The sequence below is a fragment of the Phaseolus vulgaris genome, chromosome 8, assembly GCF_000499845.2.
Source record: "Phaseolus vulgaris cultivar G19833 chromosome 8, P. vulgaris v2.0, whole genome shotgun sequence".
Lineage (NCBI taxonomy): Eukaryota > Viridiplantae > Streptophyta > Magnoliopsida > Fabales > Fabaceae > Phaseolus > Phaseolus vulgaris.
In genome coordinates, this window is record NC_023752.2 from 13,108,151 (window position 1) to 13,122,293 (window position 14,143).

Below are 14,143 nucleotides of genomic sequence, written 5' to 3' on the forward strand. Positions count from 1 at the left end.
ATTGCCCTGTCATTTCTCGTAGTCACAAACCAATGTGAAAGAAATTTGCAACATTTTACATCATTGGTTAGAGATGGATTTCACTCCAGCCAACAATTTTGCTTTTATATTTCATGCTCTCCACTATACAATTTACCATTGCAAATAACTAAAACTTCAAATGTACATCTCAATTAATTTAGATCAAGTCATAAATATAAATTTAAATTCAAATTAACTTGTTTCATCACAACAGTAATTCCGCAATATTGAATACATATTTTCATTAAGATGAGTGAAGAAATAAAGCAAAAATTCTTATATAAAATAAAATTATATTAAAAAATCAATATAAAAAAATTGTCGTACCTTTTATTTTCAAAAACAAATTTAAAACCTAAAAACTATAAAGGTTAATGTAATATGGTTTTTAATTGCAAGTTTAAAAAATTGTAAATCCGAATGTGTATATAATAATAATAATAATATTATTATTATTATTATTATGTCGTTAATAATAATAGAAGTGAAAAGTATAATAAGTTGGCGTCATTCCAGAGTTGTAGAAAATTATAAAGATAATGAACCTCAACATAAATATACATTTTTTTATAGGATTCATAAAAATATTCACCACCTACAAAATCAAATTAATGACTTTCACGCTAATTATAAATATTAACTGATATTTTAATGTATGGTTCTTATTAATTTCAGAAATATTATTATAGTATAAATTTTTTATTGTATTGATTTGAAAGTAAATATCTTTAATGTTCCTTCTAATGGATTTCAAATTGTTTTTTAAATGTTTTTTTACCGTTTTTAATATTAAAATTTATTTTTTAATGAAAAAAAGTTATTTTATAACAATTATGTTCAATGTTAAATAAATCGTATTTTTTTCTTAAAAATAATTATTAAACAGTAAAAAAAATAATATACAAAATTTTAATTAACTAAAATATAAAAAATAGTTCTAACTTTTATTTTTTTAATTATTTTTAAAAATAATAATAAATTAAAAATTTATATTTTTTAACTTTTAAAAAATTAACTTTTTTTTCGCAAATATCAAATTATTCACAAATTTTTAATAATAACTTTTTCCACACTTCCTTTTGAACCATCAAGTCGAAACTGGTCGGGGCGGAACGGGTGGCAGTAGCTTCATTCTGATGTGATGAACACTATTATCCGCCACCGCCTATGGCTAATTCCAACACCTCTTATCCATTCTTTCCCCAAATTCCCTTTTCTTCAATCCTCTCTCTTCTTCTCTTCAACCACTTCTGATCCCATCTCCTTCACTGTATCCTACCTTACCAACACCTGTGGCTTCTCTCCCGAGGCCGCTCTAAAACTATCCAAACGACTTCGTTTCTACAGCGCCCACAAAACCGATTCCGTCATCTCCTTCTTCCGAACCCACGGTTTCTCCGTCCCCCAGATCCACCAGATCTTCAGCAAAGCTCCCGATGTCATGCTATGCAACCCCACCCGAAGGATTCTCCCCAAATTCCACTTCTTGGCCTCCAAAGGCGCTTCTCCCTCCGACACCCTTCTCCTCGTCGCTAAGAACCCCCGCTTCCTCCTTCACAGCCTCAACAACCACATCTCTCCCATCTTCCAACTGCTCCGAACGTTCTTTCCCTCCGACCTCAAAGCCCTCGCTATTGTCATAGCCTTTCCCTATATCATCGGCGACAATCGCTTCGCGTTCAACGTTGAAATGTTGCGGAAAGCCGGAGTCTCGCACTCCGGCATTCGGCGCTTGCTCTGCTCTCGGTCGTCGGTTCTCTGCTCCGACCTGAGAACCGTCTTGGAGGAAGTGAAGCTGTTGGGCTTTGACCCTTTGAAGGTGTCCTTCGTTGTGGCCATTGTGGCCAAACGTACTGTTTGGAAACCCCTTTGGGATGCCAAAGTCGACGCCTTGAAGAAATGGGGTTGGTCTGAGGACGAGGTTTTGGTTGCGTTTAGGAAACAGCCTACAATGATGCTCTGCTCCAAGGAGAAACTTAATGCAGTGATGGGGTTTTGGGTTGGTCGGCTTGGATGGGATCGTTCCACGCTTATTGCGTACCCATCGATGTTTTCGTTCAGTTTGGAGAAAAGGGTTGCTCCGAGGGCTTTGGTTTTGCAGTATCTTCTCTCCAGAGGATTGTTGAAGAAGGGCGCTAGCTTGGTCACACCGTTTGTTAGGTCTGACGAGGAGTTTCTGCAAAACTATGTGAGACGTTTCAAGGTGGAAACGCCCAGGTTACTTGAGCTATATCAGGAGGGATCGGGAACATGCTAACATCTGGTTGTTGAGATTTAACTCATTTACATACAGATTTTGATTGTAATTCATTTCTAACCAGTATCTCTTCGACTATTGTTATGTTTTTTTTTTCAGTATGAACATTTTCCAATTAATTAACAGTTGTGATTTATAGCAGTAGTTAGATATTTTATAGGTGATTAATCCAGGAGAGCAAAAAGTTTTGTAGTAAGCCATTGCAGGTAATGTTGACATTGATTCTCATTAATCCTTCTTGTTTAGTTTGTTTCATTCTAAATGTTTTCTTTTTTTAATGATGCGTATCTTCATGAATTGTGGGATTGGAGTGTGGCTTGAATTTCTAGCACTTTTTTAACCTGTTGAGCACGAGAGTAAGAGGCTATACAAATCAAATTTCTTTCCACTATGGTGGCAATTCAATCTCATCCAGAGTATAACTGATTTGAAATATAATAAATGCTTGTGTGTCCTAGGCTAATCTGGGTGATTGAATGGTTTGTCCGAGAATTTGTTTGCAAATTTTGTTGTAAAAAGCTTTGTGAAAATTCTATACAGTATTGCTTCTAGATTTTTTCATGCCAAATGAACACTGATTTTGTCATGAATTTGAAGGAAAGAAAGCTTATTCTTCTTATAGGACAGCTGCTGTTTTTTGTGGAACAAGAGGATAATGTAAATCATGTTGTTTCATTGAATTACTGCCTCTTACTAAAAGTTATATCAACTGTATGGGTCGAAAGTTCTTTTCCTCCCAGTCATATATGGGTAGGTACGAGTTAGTTACGAAATTGACTCGTGTTAATTAAGCAAATGGATCTATCACTTGGCAGAGTTTCACTTATTTAGACTAGAGCTATATCAGAATTGATTACAAGAAATGATCATGACCACGTCAATTATTAAATATGATAATACGAGCACCAATATATTAGCTATCTGATTGCCAAACGGAAAATGAGCAAGGTGCAAGGCACTTTCAATTTGCAAGACCACAAAACAGAACCAGAAGCATCCAACACAAATACATAGTAAAGAATTTATGTAAACGAAACACCGTTTACTCTACTCTATGAGCAATGACCATACATTGAGTTGGGTCAAGGTGAAGATCTCCGAACAATCCACTCTATCATTCTTAAAGATGATGAGGTTCCTCTGTTTCCAATCATAACAATCCATATACACTCCCAATATTTGTTAACCAAACCAACCAAGATAAAACTATGGTATTAGGAGTTACCATGTCTACCACATCATTCAATGCTTTTCATAATTTTTTTTTTCCTCTTCCTTTACCTCACACACTTTCCATACTTTTATTAGTCTAATACTTGACGATGAATTTTTTTTTATATGGTAATAACAAGTCAATGTTATTGTGAAAGGTCTCCAACTTTTACGCATCTTGGACGATTCTTCCGCCCCACCTAAATTCCTCCCTGCTTCTAACAATGAATCTCCAACAATCAATATGATGTTTCTCAATTATGAATAGCAAGATCAGTTGCTTGTAGCGTGGCTATTAGCTTTGATGACAACACCAATACTCATCAAGATGGTGGATCTCACCACTTCTTTCCGTATATAGTCTAAGTTTAAGATGTATTATGCAACTCAGATTTTAATTTTCATATTTATAGTACTCTTACCTACCTTAACATCTTCCATTGTGTCAAGTTTTGGAATTTCTATTGGTTTAGAATTTGGCATATACCTCGAATAGAACTCAATGACTTTTTCTATAATGTACTTCTTGACAATTGAAGCTTTCGAATGATATTAATTATTGACATATTCTTTTAACATCTTCATGTATTTCTCAATAGGGTTACATCAATCTCAAATAAATCGGGTCACACATTCGAATCTCTCTCACCAAATGAACTATCAAATACACTACGATATCAAAAAATATGACACAAAATACATTTCCAATTGTCACAATTGAGATTGCTTTGTTTTCCAATTTATCTAACATTTGAAGGTATATTACTTGAAAATGTCATTGAAAAATAAACGAAATCGTGTTGTAGCACCTCTAAGAGAAGCAAATAAGATGTCATTTATGATTTTTCGGTCAATGTGAATCATGGGTTTCAACTGGTGCTAAATATCTAAGTGAGTTTTTTTTGCATGTGTTATGTTCATTGTTTGGTTATACACACACATCATGATATAAAATATCTAAATCAGAGGAGAAAACGTTTCGTACAATCCCAAGCCAGTTCAGTTGTAATATTTGGGGTGGGATAATATATTTAAGTTATTAATTATTATAATTTAAACTAAGAAAAACCTGCTGATAAAAAAAGTTATTCAAAATATATAAATAAAATTAAAAAAGAAACTAAAATATTCAAAAGCAAAAGATGAACAGAAAGATGTGTTTTTTTTCTGTAGAATTTGGTGTTTAGGAGGATGAACATGTAGATAACCTTGTTAATTATATCTATTAAAGGATAGATACACTAGGAGAAACTCAAGTAAAATATACAGATAGATCACTCAAATTATTATAAGATAAATAAAGATAAATAAAAAATTCTAAAATGAAAGCTTTTATAAAAAAAATTAGTAAGATTTCCATAAAATTCAAATTAATTATATAACTTGAATTTACTTTTTATAACTTTTTCATTTTAAAAATAAGAAATTGTTTAAATAATTATAAGGATATTATTCTCATCGTTTTGATAATTTGATTTTTAAAAGAAAGATAATATTAGTATTTATTTAACCTTTTTTTTACACTTATATATATATAAGTAAATAAGCTTACATATTCTTTCCTTTTAAGAAAATTGCTTTTAAAATATATATAAAAAAAGAGGAATTAAAGAAAGATAGAAACCTACTTTAGAAAAAAAAAAAAGAGGTTATGTTTCTTATTTTTATCTATCTCTGCATTAAAATTGAATGAGAAAAAAAACTTATCCGTAAGTAACTGATTATTAAAAAAATGAATAAATGAAAACTATGTTGAATTAATATTTTATAGTTAAATTAAAGATACAAATGAAACTTGTTATACTTCGAGTAAAACTGAATAAAATCGTTAAGTAAAATCTTATAGAATAAAAAACGGATTAAAATAAAGATATAATTACCTTATTCGTTCTTATATTCAAGGTCTATATTCAATTTAGTACATTGATATTTTAAAAAAAATCAATTTGGTCCCTATGTTTTTTAAAATGTATCTAAATTGGTCATTTCCGTTAAGTCGCACCTTACGGTGTCAAGTGTTGCTTATGTGGCACAAAGAGCTGCTTATGTGACAGAAAAAGGTGGGATTGAGAGATGTGAGGTGTCAAGTAGCGGCGTTCCCCGTAACCCCTGCATTGTCGTCGGCGATGTTGGGAAAAACGGGTAATTTTCCCACTAAAACAAAACCCTAACAGAGCTACCCGACAAATAATATTGAATAAATAAAGCGGAATAATAAAAGAGATAAAGAGGAAAGAACACACCCGAAAATTGTTAACGGAGTTTTAGCCTAATCTCCGAGCACAGCAAAAACAGCTCACTTTTATTACTATGAGAGAAGATATTACAAATTGGGATATATAACAGTGAAGGAGAAGAGTTTAATTTATAACCCTCAAACCTCCTTCCCAAACAATGAACCCACCGATGTGGGACTTGGGATTAAGCCAAAATCAACAAATCTCCACCTTGGCTTAATTTCAAGTCCCACCTAAAACAAATCTTCTCACAACATAACAAAAACAAACTTTACAGTGCTTCAAATTTGCGCCTCCGGGCGCCAACTTCAAATGTGCAAAATATTAACCAAGTCTAAAAAATATTCAAACGTGGCCCTTGTAACCACCTTGCCTTGTAGCGAACATCTTCTTTATTAGAAAATTCTTCTTTCTTTGCAAATACCCATTTGCACCCAATTGCCTTCTTACCTTTTGGTAATTGTGCCAACTTCCACGTCTTGTTCTTCTTCAAAGACTGCATCTCCTCTTCCATCGCACCCGCCCAATTACCACTCTCTGAACTCAGAATGGCTTTTGGGTAAGTGGATGGAATGTCATCAACAACTGGAAGTGCATAGGCAACCATATCCATGAAACGAGCAGGCTTCTGAATATCTCGTCTCTGTCTTCTAACTGCAATTGGCGCTGATTGTTGTTGAGATTCTTGGGTAGGAACCTCTTCCTCATCTGACTCTTCTTCTGCCATAGGAGAGTCACTTGTGGTATTTCGTATTGGGATCACCACTGTCGGCTCAAACTCCACCTGCTTCCGGGCACACTCCACCTGTTGCGGAGTACTATCAGCTCCTTCTGGATTTACCTTCTTTAACATGGCAGATTCATCAAAGGTAACATCCCTGCTGATAATCGTCTTCTTTGCCTCTAGACACCACAAACGGTATCCCTTCACTCCAGGACTAAAGCCCATGAAAAGAGCCTTCTTTGCCCGTGGATCCAACTTTGATTCAATCACATGATAATATGCAATAGAACCAAAAACATGCAAAGAATCATAATCAGTTGCAGGTTTTCCAGACCATACCTCTAACGGGGTTTTGCCATCTATAGCAGATGATGGCAAACGATTGACGAGATGTTGAGCGTATGTCACAGCCTCAGCCCAAAACTCTCTGCCTAACTCAGCATTAGACAACATACAACGAACTTTCTCCACAAGTATCTTGTTCATACGCTCCGACACCCCATTCTGCTGTGGTGTTTTTCTAACAGTGAAGTGCCGAACTATGCCACAATCTTGACATACCTTCAGGAACGGATGACTCTTGTATTCTCCTCCATTGTCTGTTCGGAGAACCTTAATCTTCCTTCCTGTCTGGTTTTCAACTTCAGCTTTCCACTTAAGGAAAATTTCAAGCACATCATTTTTGTTCTTCATAGTAAACACCCAAACTCTCCTGGAAAAATCATCCACAAAAGTGACAAAATAATGCCTACCTCCGATTGACGGAGTCTTGGCAGGTCCCCACACATCTGAATGCACATAATCCAGAATACCCTTAGTATTGTGAATTGCAGTGCCAAACTTCACTCTTCGTTGCTTTCCCAGAACACAATGCTCACAAAATTCAAGTTTGCAAGCCTTCGTACCTTTCAACAATCCTTGCTTGGTAAGAATTTGCAAGGATTTCTCTCCAGCATGTCCCAACCTCATATGCCACAACTTCGTTGCCTCAGCATCCTTCTTAGAGCTAGAAGTTGTTGCCGCTACTGTCCCCACCACTGTACTACCTTGATAGTAATACAAATTGTTCTTCATCACGCCTTTCAACATCACCAGTGCTCCTGAAGTTGCTTTAAGAATTCCATCTCGCATCGTCACAACTAGGCCTTTAGATTCTAAAGCCCCCAATGAGATGAGATTCTTCTTCAACTTTGGCACGTACCGTACATCCCGCAAAATTCTAGTGGATCCATCATGATTCCGCAGCTTGATTGAACCTATCCCATCTGTCTTACATGGATTATCATTACCCATGTAAACAACCCCGCCATCAAGTTCTTGAAATTCAAAGAACCAATCCCGAATGGGACACATATGATAGGTACAACCTGAATCCAATATCCACTCATCTGGATACGATGATGCTGAAAGCGAGACAATTAAAGAGATATCTGATTCCACGTCACTTTTGCATTCTGCAACATTTGCATCTTGTGGAGTCTTCCCTTTCTTCTGCAGTTTTGGACAGTCTTTCTTCCAGTGTCCTTTCTCATGACAGAAAGCACACTCATCTTTGGCAACGACTCGACCTTTAGACTTAGACATCCCTCTTCTCTCCTTTGTTTGGCTTTGCTGACGACCTCTTGCCACCAATGCTTCTTCTGATGTCGTTGATTTGGTTCTCATCTTATCCTGCTTTCTCAATTCATGACTATATAAAGCAGAACAAACAACATCTAACGACACATTCTCCTTCCCGTGAAGGAGCGTAGTCTCCAAATGTTCAAATTCATCAGGAAGAGATGATAACAACATCAAAGCCAAATCCTCATCCTCAAACTTCACATCTAAATTCAACAGGTCTGCTACTAATTGATTAAACATAGTGATGTGTGCATTCATAGTAGTACCTTGTTGGTAGTCAAATCGGAACAACCTTTTCTTCATCAGGAGCTTGTTCTGACCACTCTTCTTCAGAAACTTGTCCTCCAATGCCTTCCACAGTTTGTGTGCAGAAGTCTCGTTTTTTACAGCGTACTTCTGCTCTCTGGACAAGCAGGATCGAATAGTTCCGCATGCCAACCGGTTGATGATGCTCCAATCTTTCTCCTCTACCTCTTTTGGTTTCTCTCCTTCAATAGCAATATCAAGACCCTGTTGAAAAAGAGAGTCCAAGACCTCTCCTTGCCACATGCCAAAATGTCCAGTGCCATCAAATATTTCCACCGCCAATTTCAAGGTGGACACCGGGAACCTCGACCATGATGAAGAGGAGCCCGACACTCTGGATACGTCCTTGGCTTCTTCTTCTTGATTTGCCATTACAAACTCAAAATATAATATTCAATATTACAAATAATTTCAAACAACCCAAGGCGAACCTTCGGCTCTTGATACCACTTGTTGGGAAAAACGGGTAATTTTCCCACTAAAACAAAACCCTAACAGAGCTACCCGACAAATAATATTGAATAAATAAAGCGGAATAATAAAAGAGATAAAGAGGAAAGAACACACCCGAAAATTGTTAACGGAGTTCGGCCTGTTTAGCCTAATCTCCGAGCACAGCAAAAACAGCTCACTTTTATTACTATGAGAGAAGATATTACAAATTGGGATATATAACAGTGAAGGAGAAGAGTTTAATTTATAACCCTCAAACCTCCTTCCCAAACAATGAACCCACCGATGTGGGACTTGGGATTAAGCCAAAATCAACAGGCGACATCTCCTCCCACCGTTGTGGCTCCTACTCCATCGACCAAGCCTCCGGCAGCGTCTCATTCGCCTGCGACGCCAGTGAGCTCCCCACTGGCTCCAGTTCCAGTGAGCTCTCCCCCTTCATTACCTCATCATGGAGAGCCTGGATCTTTCACCACCAGTGTCAATGCATCTTGACCCTCCCTTTGTTTCCCCTTGGGCACTGCCCTTCTCTTGATCATCATCTTCACCCTCAGTGTCGTCCTCTCTTGGTGCTACTACTGGATAGGATCCGCTTCCTTCGTCAATCTCTCTCTCAGTTCGATCCCCAAATGTATTGTGATCCCACCAAATCTAAACACTCCATGATACCTATCCGTCCTACTAAATACTTTCATTTGCTTTCGTAACAACTCATGTGTTTCTCTTAAATCAAGGAACAACCAATGTGACAATTAAGATTAGGAATTAATTAAGTGTTAAACATAAGTTTATTGAGGTTATTATTTTTACCAGATTTGTGTTGACTCTTGCAACTTTTTTCTTGTGTTTATATTGGTTGTAATCAACTTGTGATTCTTTTATTCTCTCTTTGATAGTGACATGAAGACTATAAATAAAGGTCAAAGCCTCTTCTTATAAAGACACTTTTAAGTTTGAATACACATAGATTTATAGACAACTTAAAAAGTGTTTACTTTTGATTTTTATTCTTATCTTGAAATTCTTTTTCAAGTGGTGAATCTTCCTTACACTTATCATTTGGGATTCCTCATAAAAGTGGTGTGTTCTTCATATATTATTTTTCTTAATCCATTTTCATTTCCTTTTACAACTAGTTCTTGTTTCTACTTTGTGTTTGTGTTTGCTGAATTGAAATAGTACCATGGAACATGATTCCGCAACCTTGTTTTGTTCTTTCATGAAATTTTCCTCTTGAGTTGATCAAGATCCTTCTATACTCATAAGGAATACGTCACTACTTTATGTGATGAAATACCTTCTTAGATTTAAGTTGAATCCTTAACTTTGATGACCACTTTAGATGGATCTATCAACACAAGAGGTGTTTAAAGTATATAGTCAAAATCCATGGAAGGTTAGAGAAAAAGCTTGCGAAAGTACCATGGTTTCAAAAACAAAAACAAAAATAAGTTGCAAATGAAAAGAGGAAATGAATTAAAAGTAAGATATGAAAAGAACACACCACCTTTGAATAGAATTCTAGAGGATCAGTACAAGGAGGATTTTTCATTGGAAGAAACTCTCTAAGATAAGAACAATCAAAAGTTTCAAGATTCTCAAAGTATCTCATAAAGAAAATCGCATTTAATATTAAAGTGTAAGTTTTACAAGAGAGTCTGACCTTATTTATAAGTATAAAATTTGGCCAAGACTCATAAAATGGACTTCAAGCAACATGATCAAAGGAACATGAATCTTAAGTGACCACAAAAGTAATGATGACATTCAGTGTGAACATAAGTATAATTAAGCTAATGATTACATTTATATCTTAGTAAACATACGATTAATACACATTTAACTTCTTAATCTTGTTTATCACGTGGATGACACTTGAAAGGTGGAGAGACATTTGTAAGAGAACATGAGACATTCCTTAATTCAAGGATAAAACACATGTGGAGTAGTTACAACCTTCCGATGTATTTGATGATTTACATGTGCAAGTAGTTATACAAGCACATGACCTTGAAAGTGACACGCTGAAGATAAAAATTCTTCATATGCCTTTTTCTCTCCTTATGGATGTCCAAGACATTTGTAAGTTCATGTGAAGTGGCTACAATCATCATATTCACTTGAAAATGACACGTGAAGGTAGTTACAACTATTTTTTATTAATAATAAAAACTACTTTATATATTAATTATTATTTTTTATAAAATAATATTTAATTTATTCAATATAATAACTAATTATTTTATTTAAAAATATTTTTTATTTAATGATTTTGGATTTTAAACTTTAACTATATATTCAATTAAATAAATTATATATTGATTCAAAATTGTGTGAAATTAATTTTTTATAATTGTTTTATGATGTGAACTAAAATAAATTATAGTTAACTATGTTTTTAAATTATCTATTTGATATTTGGTTGAATATTTATTAAGGTAATCATAAAAATAAAATTAATATTAAAAAAATTACACGTATAACAGCACTTCTTACTACAATGTATCTAACTTTTAGTGATTGTAAGAATTGTGATCCAGCCAAATTTTTTTAAAATAAAATATAAGAAATACAACAATAGTTACACCGAGAATTATCATTTTGTTAACCACGGTCATAAGTGGAGATATAATGATAGTGTTAAACGAATATTATTAAATCTTCGTTCTTTTAATATAATATATATTAATGATAATTCTATCATTTAGAAATCATTTTTAACTTTTAAAACACTTTATTTATATATATATATATATATATTTTAATTTTTATCAACAATAAAAAATTAATAAATATGAACCACTGATTATTTAACCCTTATACGACTACCTTAATCACTCTCAATAGACATACCTTAATCACTCTCAATAGACATACTTCTATATGACTCTATGCAATTCATATTTAGAAATTTTTAATTAAAAAAATAGTATAATTTCATTTATTTATGTGAAATTTCTAATATAAAAAATTGAGAGAATAAAACATATGAGTGCAAGATAGGTATTTTTTCCGTTGAGAAAATAACCTTACACAAACATGCGAACAAAGAAAGACACACATCATTTGCTATTATTAATTCTTTACACACAAACGTAAACAACAACAAAATTATTTACGATAAACTTATATATAAATGTATATAACTAATTTCAGTTTAGCATTATTACTATAACATTTTTTATTGAATAATGACTATATCTTTAGTAGATAATTTTTATTCATGATATCAAGTTTTAATGAAGAATATTTTCGAAAAATATTATTCTTTTAATTGAGATTATAGAAAATAAATAATATTAACTAACTTTTTGGTACTATTTATTTGTATTCATATTTGAGTATAAAGAAAATATAAATTTTGCATGCTCATGATCTTCATGCATGGATCCATATGTAACTTTAAAATATACAAAACCAGTTTCTGATGGCAAGCTGAAGCTCCATGATGGGATTTTGTTATCAACCTGTGTGTTTATAACATTATATCTTATGGCTTTCAGAGTTCTTCCATAATTTATTCCATAATTTATTTATCACATATAATCTCTTTCAGTGAGAAAACACAGGTACACGATTTTTCACTGCATGTGTCTCAAACACCAATTGTACCGGTCGGTACCGGACGACCGCGTGGTTCGAATTAAATTATCTAATTAAGCAAGGAACGTGGGTACACGTGGAATAAACGGTTACAATTCCCACTGAGCAACAAACACACGTGAGCACTCCCTGGATTTCCGGGGACATCCCCTAGATCTCAGGAAACCATCTAACACGACCCAAGGACCACGAAACACGTCGCGAGCCACTGATGGCCCCAATGGCCCAAGCCCAAGTGAACATACAAAAGAAAAGAAAGAGAGAAAGAAAGGTACGTTTTTAGAGATTATCAAGGACTCTCATTAAGAAAGATTGCTGACTTGAGGTAACCCCGGCCGACCGAGGCACGCAAAGAAGAAGGAAACTCGAATAACAGGACAATTAAGAGTGAAGCAGACACCTTGTATCGACGTGGACCAACATTACTCAGTCCCCAATATCCAGGTACACCAATCGAACTACCCTTCGTAAACCTGATCATGATGCCCTCATCCTCACTAACAACCAAACGACGCATCCCCTCATCATCAACACTAATCCCAACTTCCCCACACGTGCCACCGCTACTTGCGCAGAAGACAACCTTGTACAAGTATTTAAGGGAAGATGGCACAATCTTAAACCAACCACTCACCGTGCTGGGGTACTCTGGTAGTTTCACGGCTTCTCCTTCGGGTAGGTCCTTCACAACGCTCCATTTCGAGGGAGTGGGGGCACACGAGGGCGAAGAAGCGAAAGCCAGGTTCAGAATGAGACCTTCGTTGATGTAAGCTATTCCATATGGGGATGAGATTCTCACTGGAAGTCCCCTGAATATTTGAGATGTGCTAGATTGAACCACGGTCAGAGGACACGTTTCGTTTCCAGTAGCCCCCAGTTCTACGCCAGCGTCCCTTACTCCGAACAGGGGAGGATGTGGTAAGTGCCTCCGTTCTGAAGTGCGTCGCCGTCTCTGTCGGTGACGACGTCGGCTGCGGCGGAAGGGAGGTTTGAGGTGAAGATAGAGAGAAAGAAGAAAGAAAAGAAAAAGAAGGTAGAAGCAGTGGGAGGAATTAAAGTGTTCATTTCTTGGGATAGTTGGAGTTGAATTGTTGATGACAATGGCGTGACTAAGGAAGAGTTAGAGGATTGATTTATAGATGTGATGAGCAGAAAAAGATAATCCTAAACCCTAAATATATTTAACTCAATTCATAAAATAAAACAAAAACAAAATCAGGTTTAGAAGATAAAGTTTATATCATCATTCTTTTAGAATGACATCTCTTCTGAACAAAGGAAAATTATATCACACTTCAGTATCATTTGATGATCTAAGAGACAATTTTTTAATATTAAAAATTATGATAATGGATTATGAGTGTAGACAATTAATGGTGAGTAGAGATAAAAATAGTATTGCTAAATTTTCTTTGTAAAAATATGTAGTATATTATTAGTTGAGAATATGATTATTTAGAGGTATCGGGTTAAATTTATGTAATTACATTTATAAACCAAATTTTATATTATTGAGAAAATTACCGAACATAACTGAATCTAAAACTATTAAAAACATTGGAGAAAGATTTAGAGTTGTTTCTAATTAACTAAATATTTAACAGATGACAAATGCAACTATGCACGTTTTTATTTTTATTTTTTTACTTTTATATTTCGTATATGATTTTTTAATATTTTAACATAATTACGTTTAAGTAAAGTTTG

At 34.6% G+C, this 14,143-nt stretch overlaps 2 protein-coding genes across 2 annotated transcripts; one reads left to right on the top strand and one right to left on the bottom strand.

Annotated features, from left to right (window-relative positions):
* Positions 1-1,094: 1,094 nt before the first annotated feature.
* On the top strand, positions 1,095-2,533 carry LOC137826247 (transcription termination factor MTEF1, chloroplastic-like). Its single transcript, XM_068632143.1, has one exon. The coding sequence runs from the start codon at positions 1,163-1,165 to the stop codon at positions 2,276-2,278; it is 1,116 nt and encodes a 371-aa protein (XP_068488244.1). The 5' UTR covers positions 1,095-1,162; the 3' UTR covers positions 2,279-2,533.
* Positions 2,534-12,341: 9,808 nt separating this feature from the next.
* LOC137826951 (trypsin inhibitor B-like) lies at positions 12,342-13,752 on the bottom strand. The gene is given in 2 exon segments (XM_068633112.1): positions 12,342-13,345; positions 13,348-13,752. Coding segments are annotated over 2 exon segments (774 nt in total). The 5' UTR covers positions 13,502-13,752; the 3' UTR covers positions 12,342-12,725.
* Between the last annotated feature and the right edge of the window lie 391 nt (positions 13,753-14,143).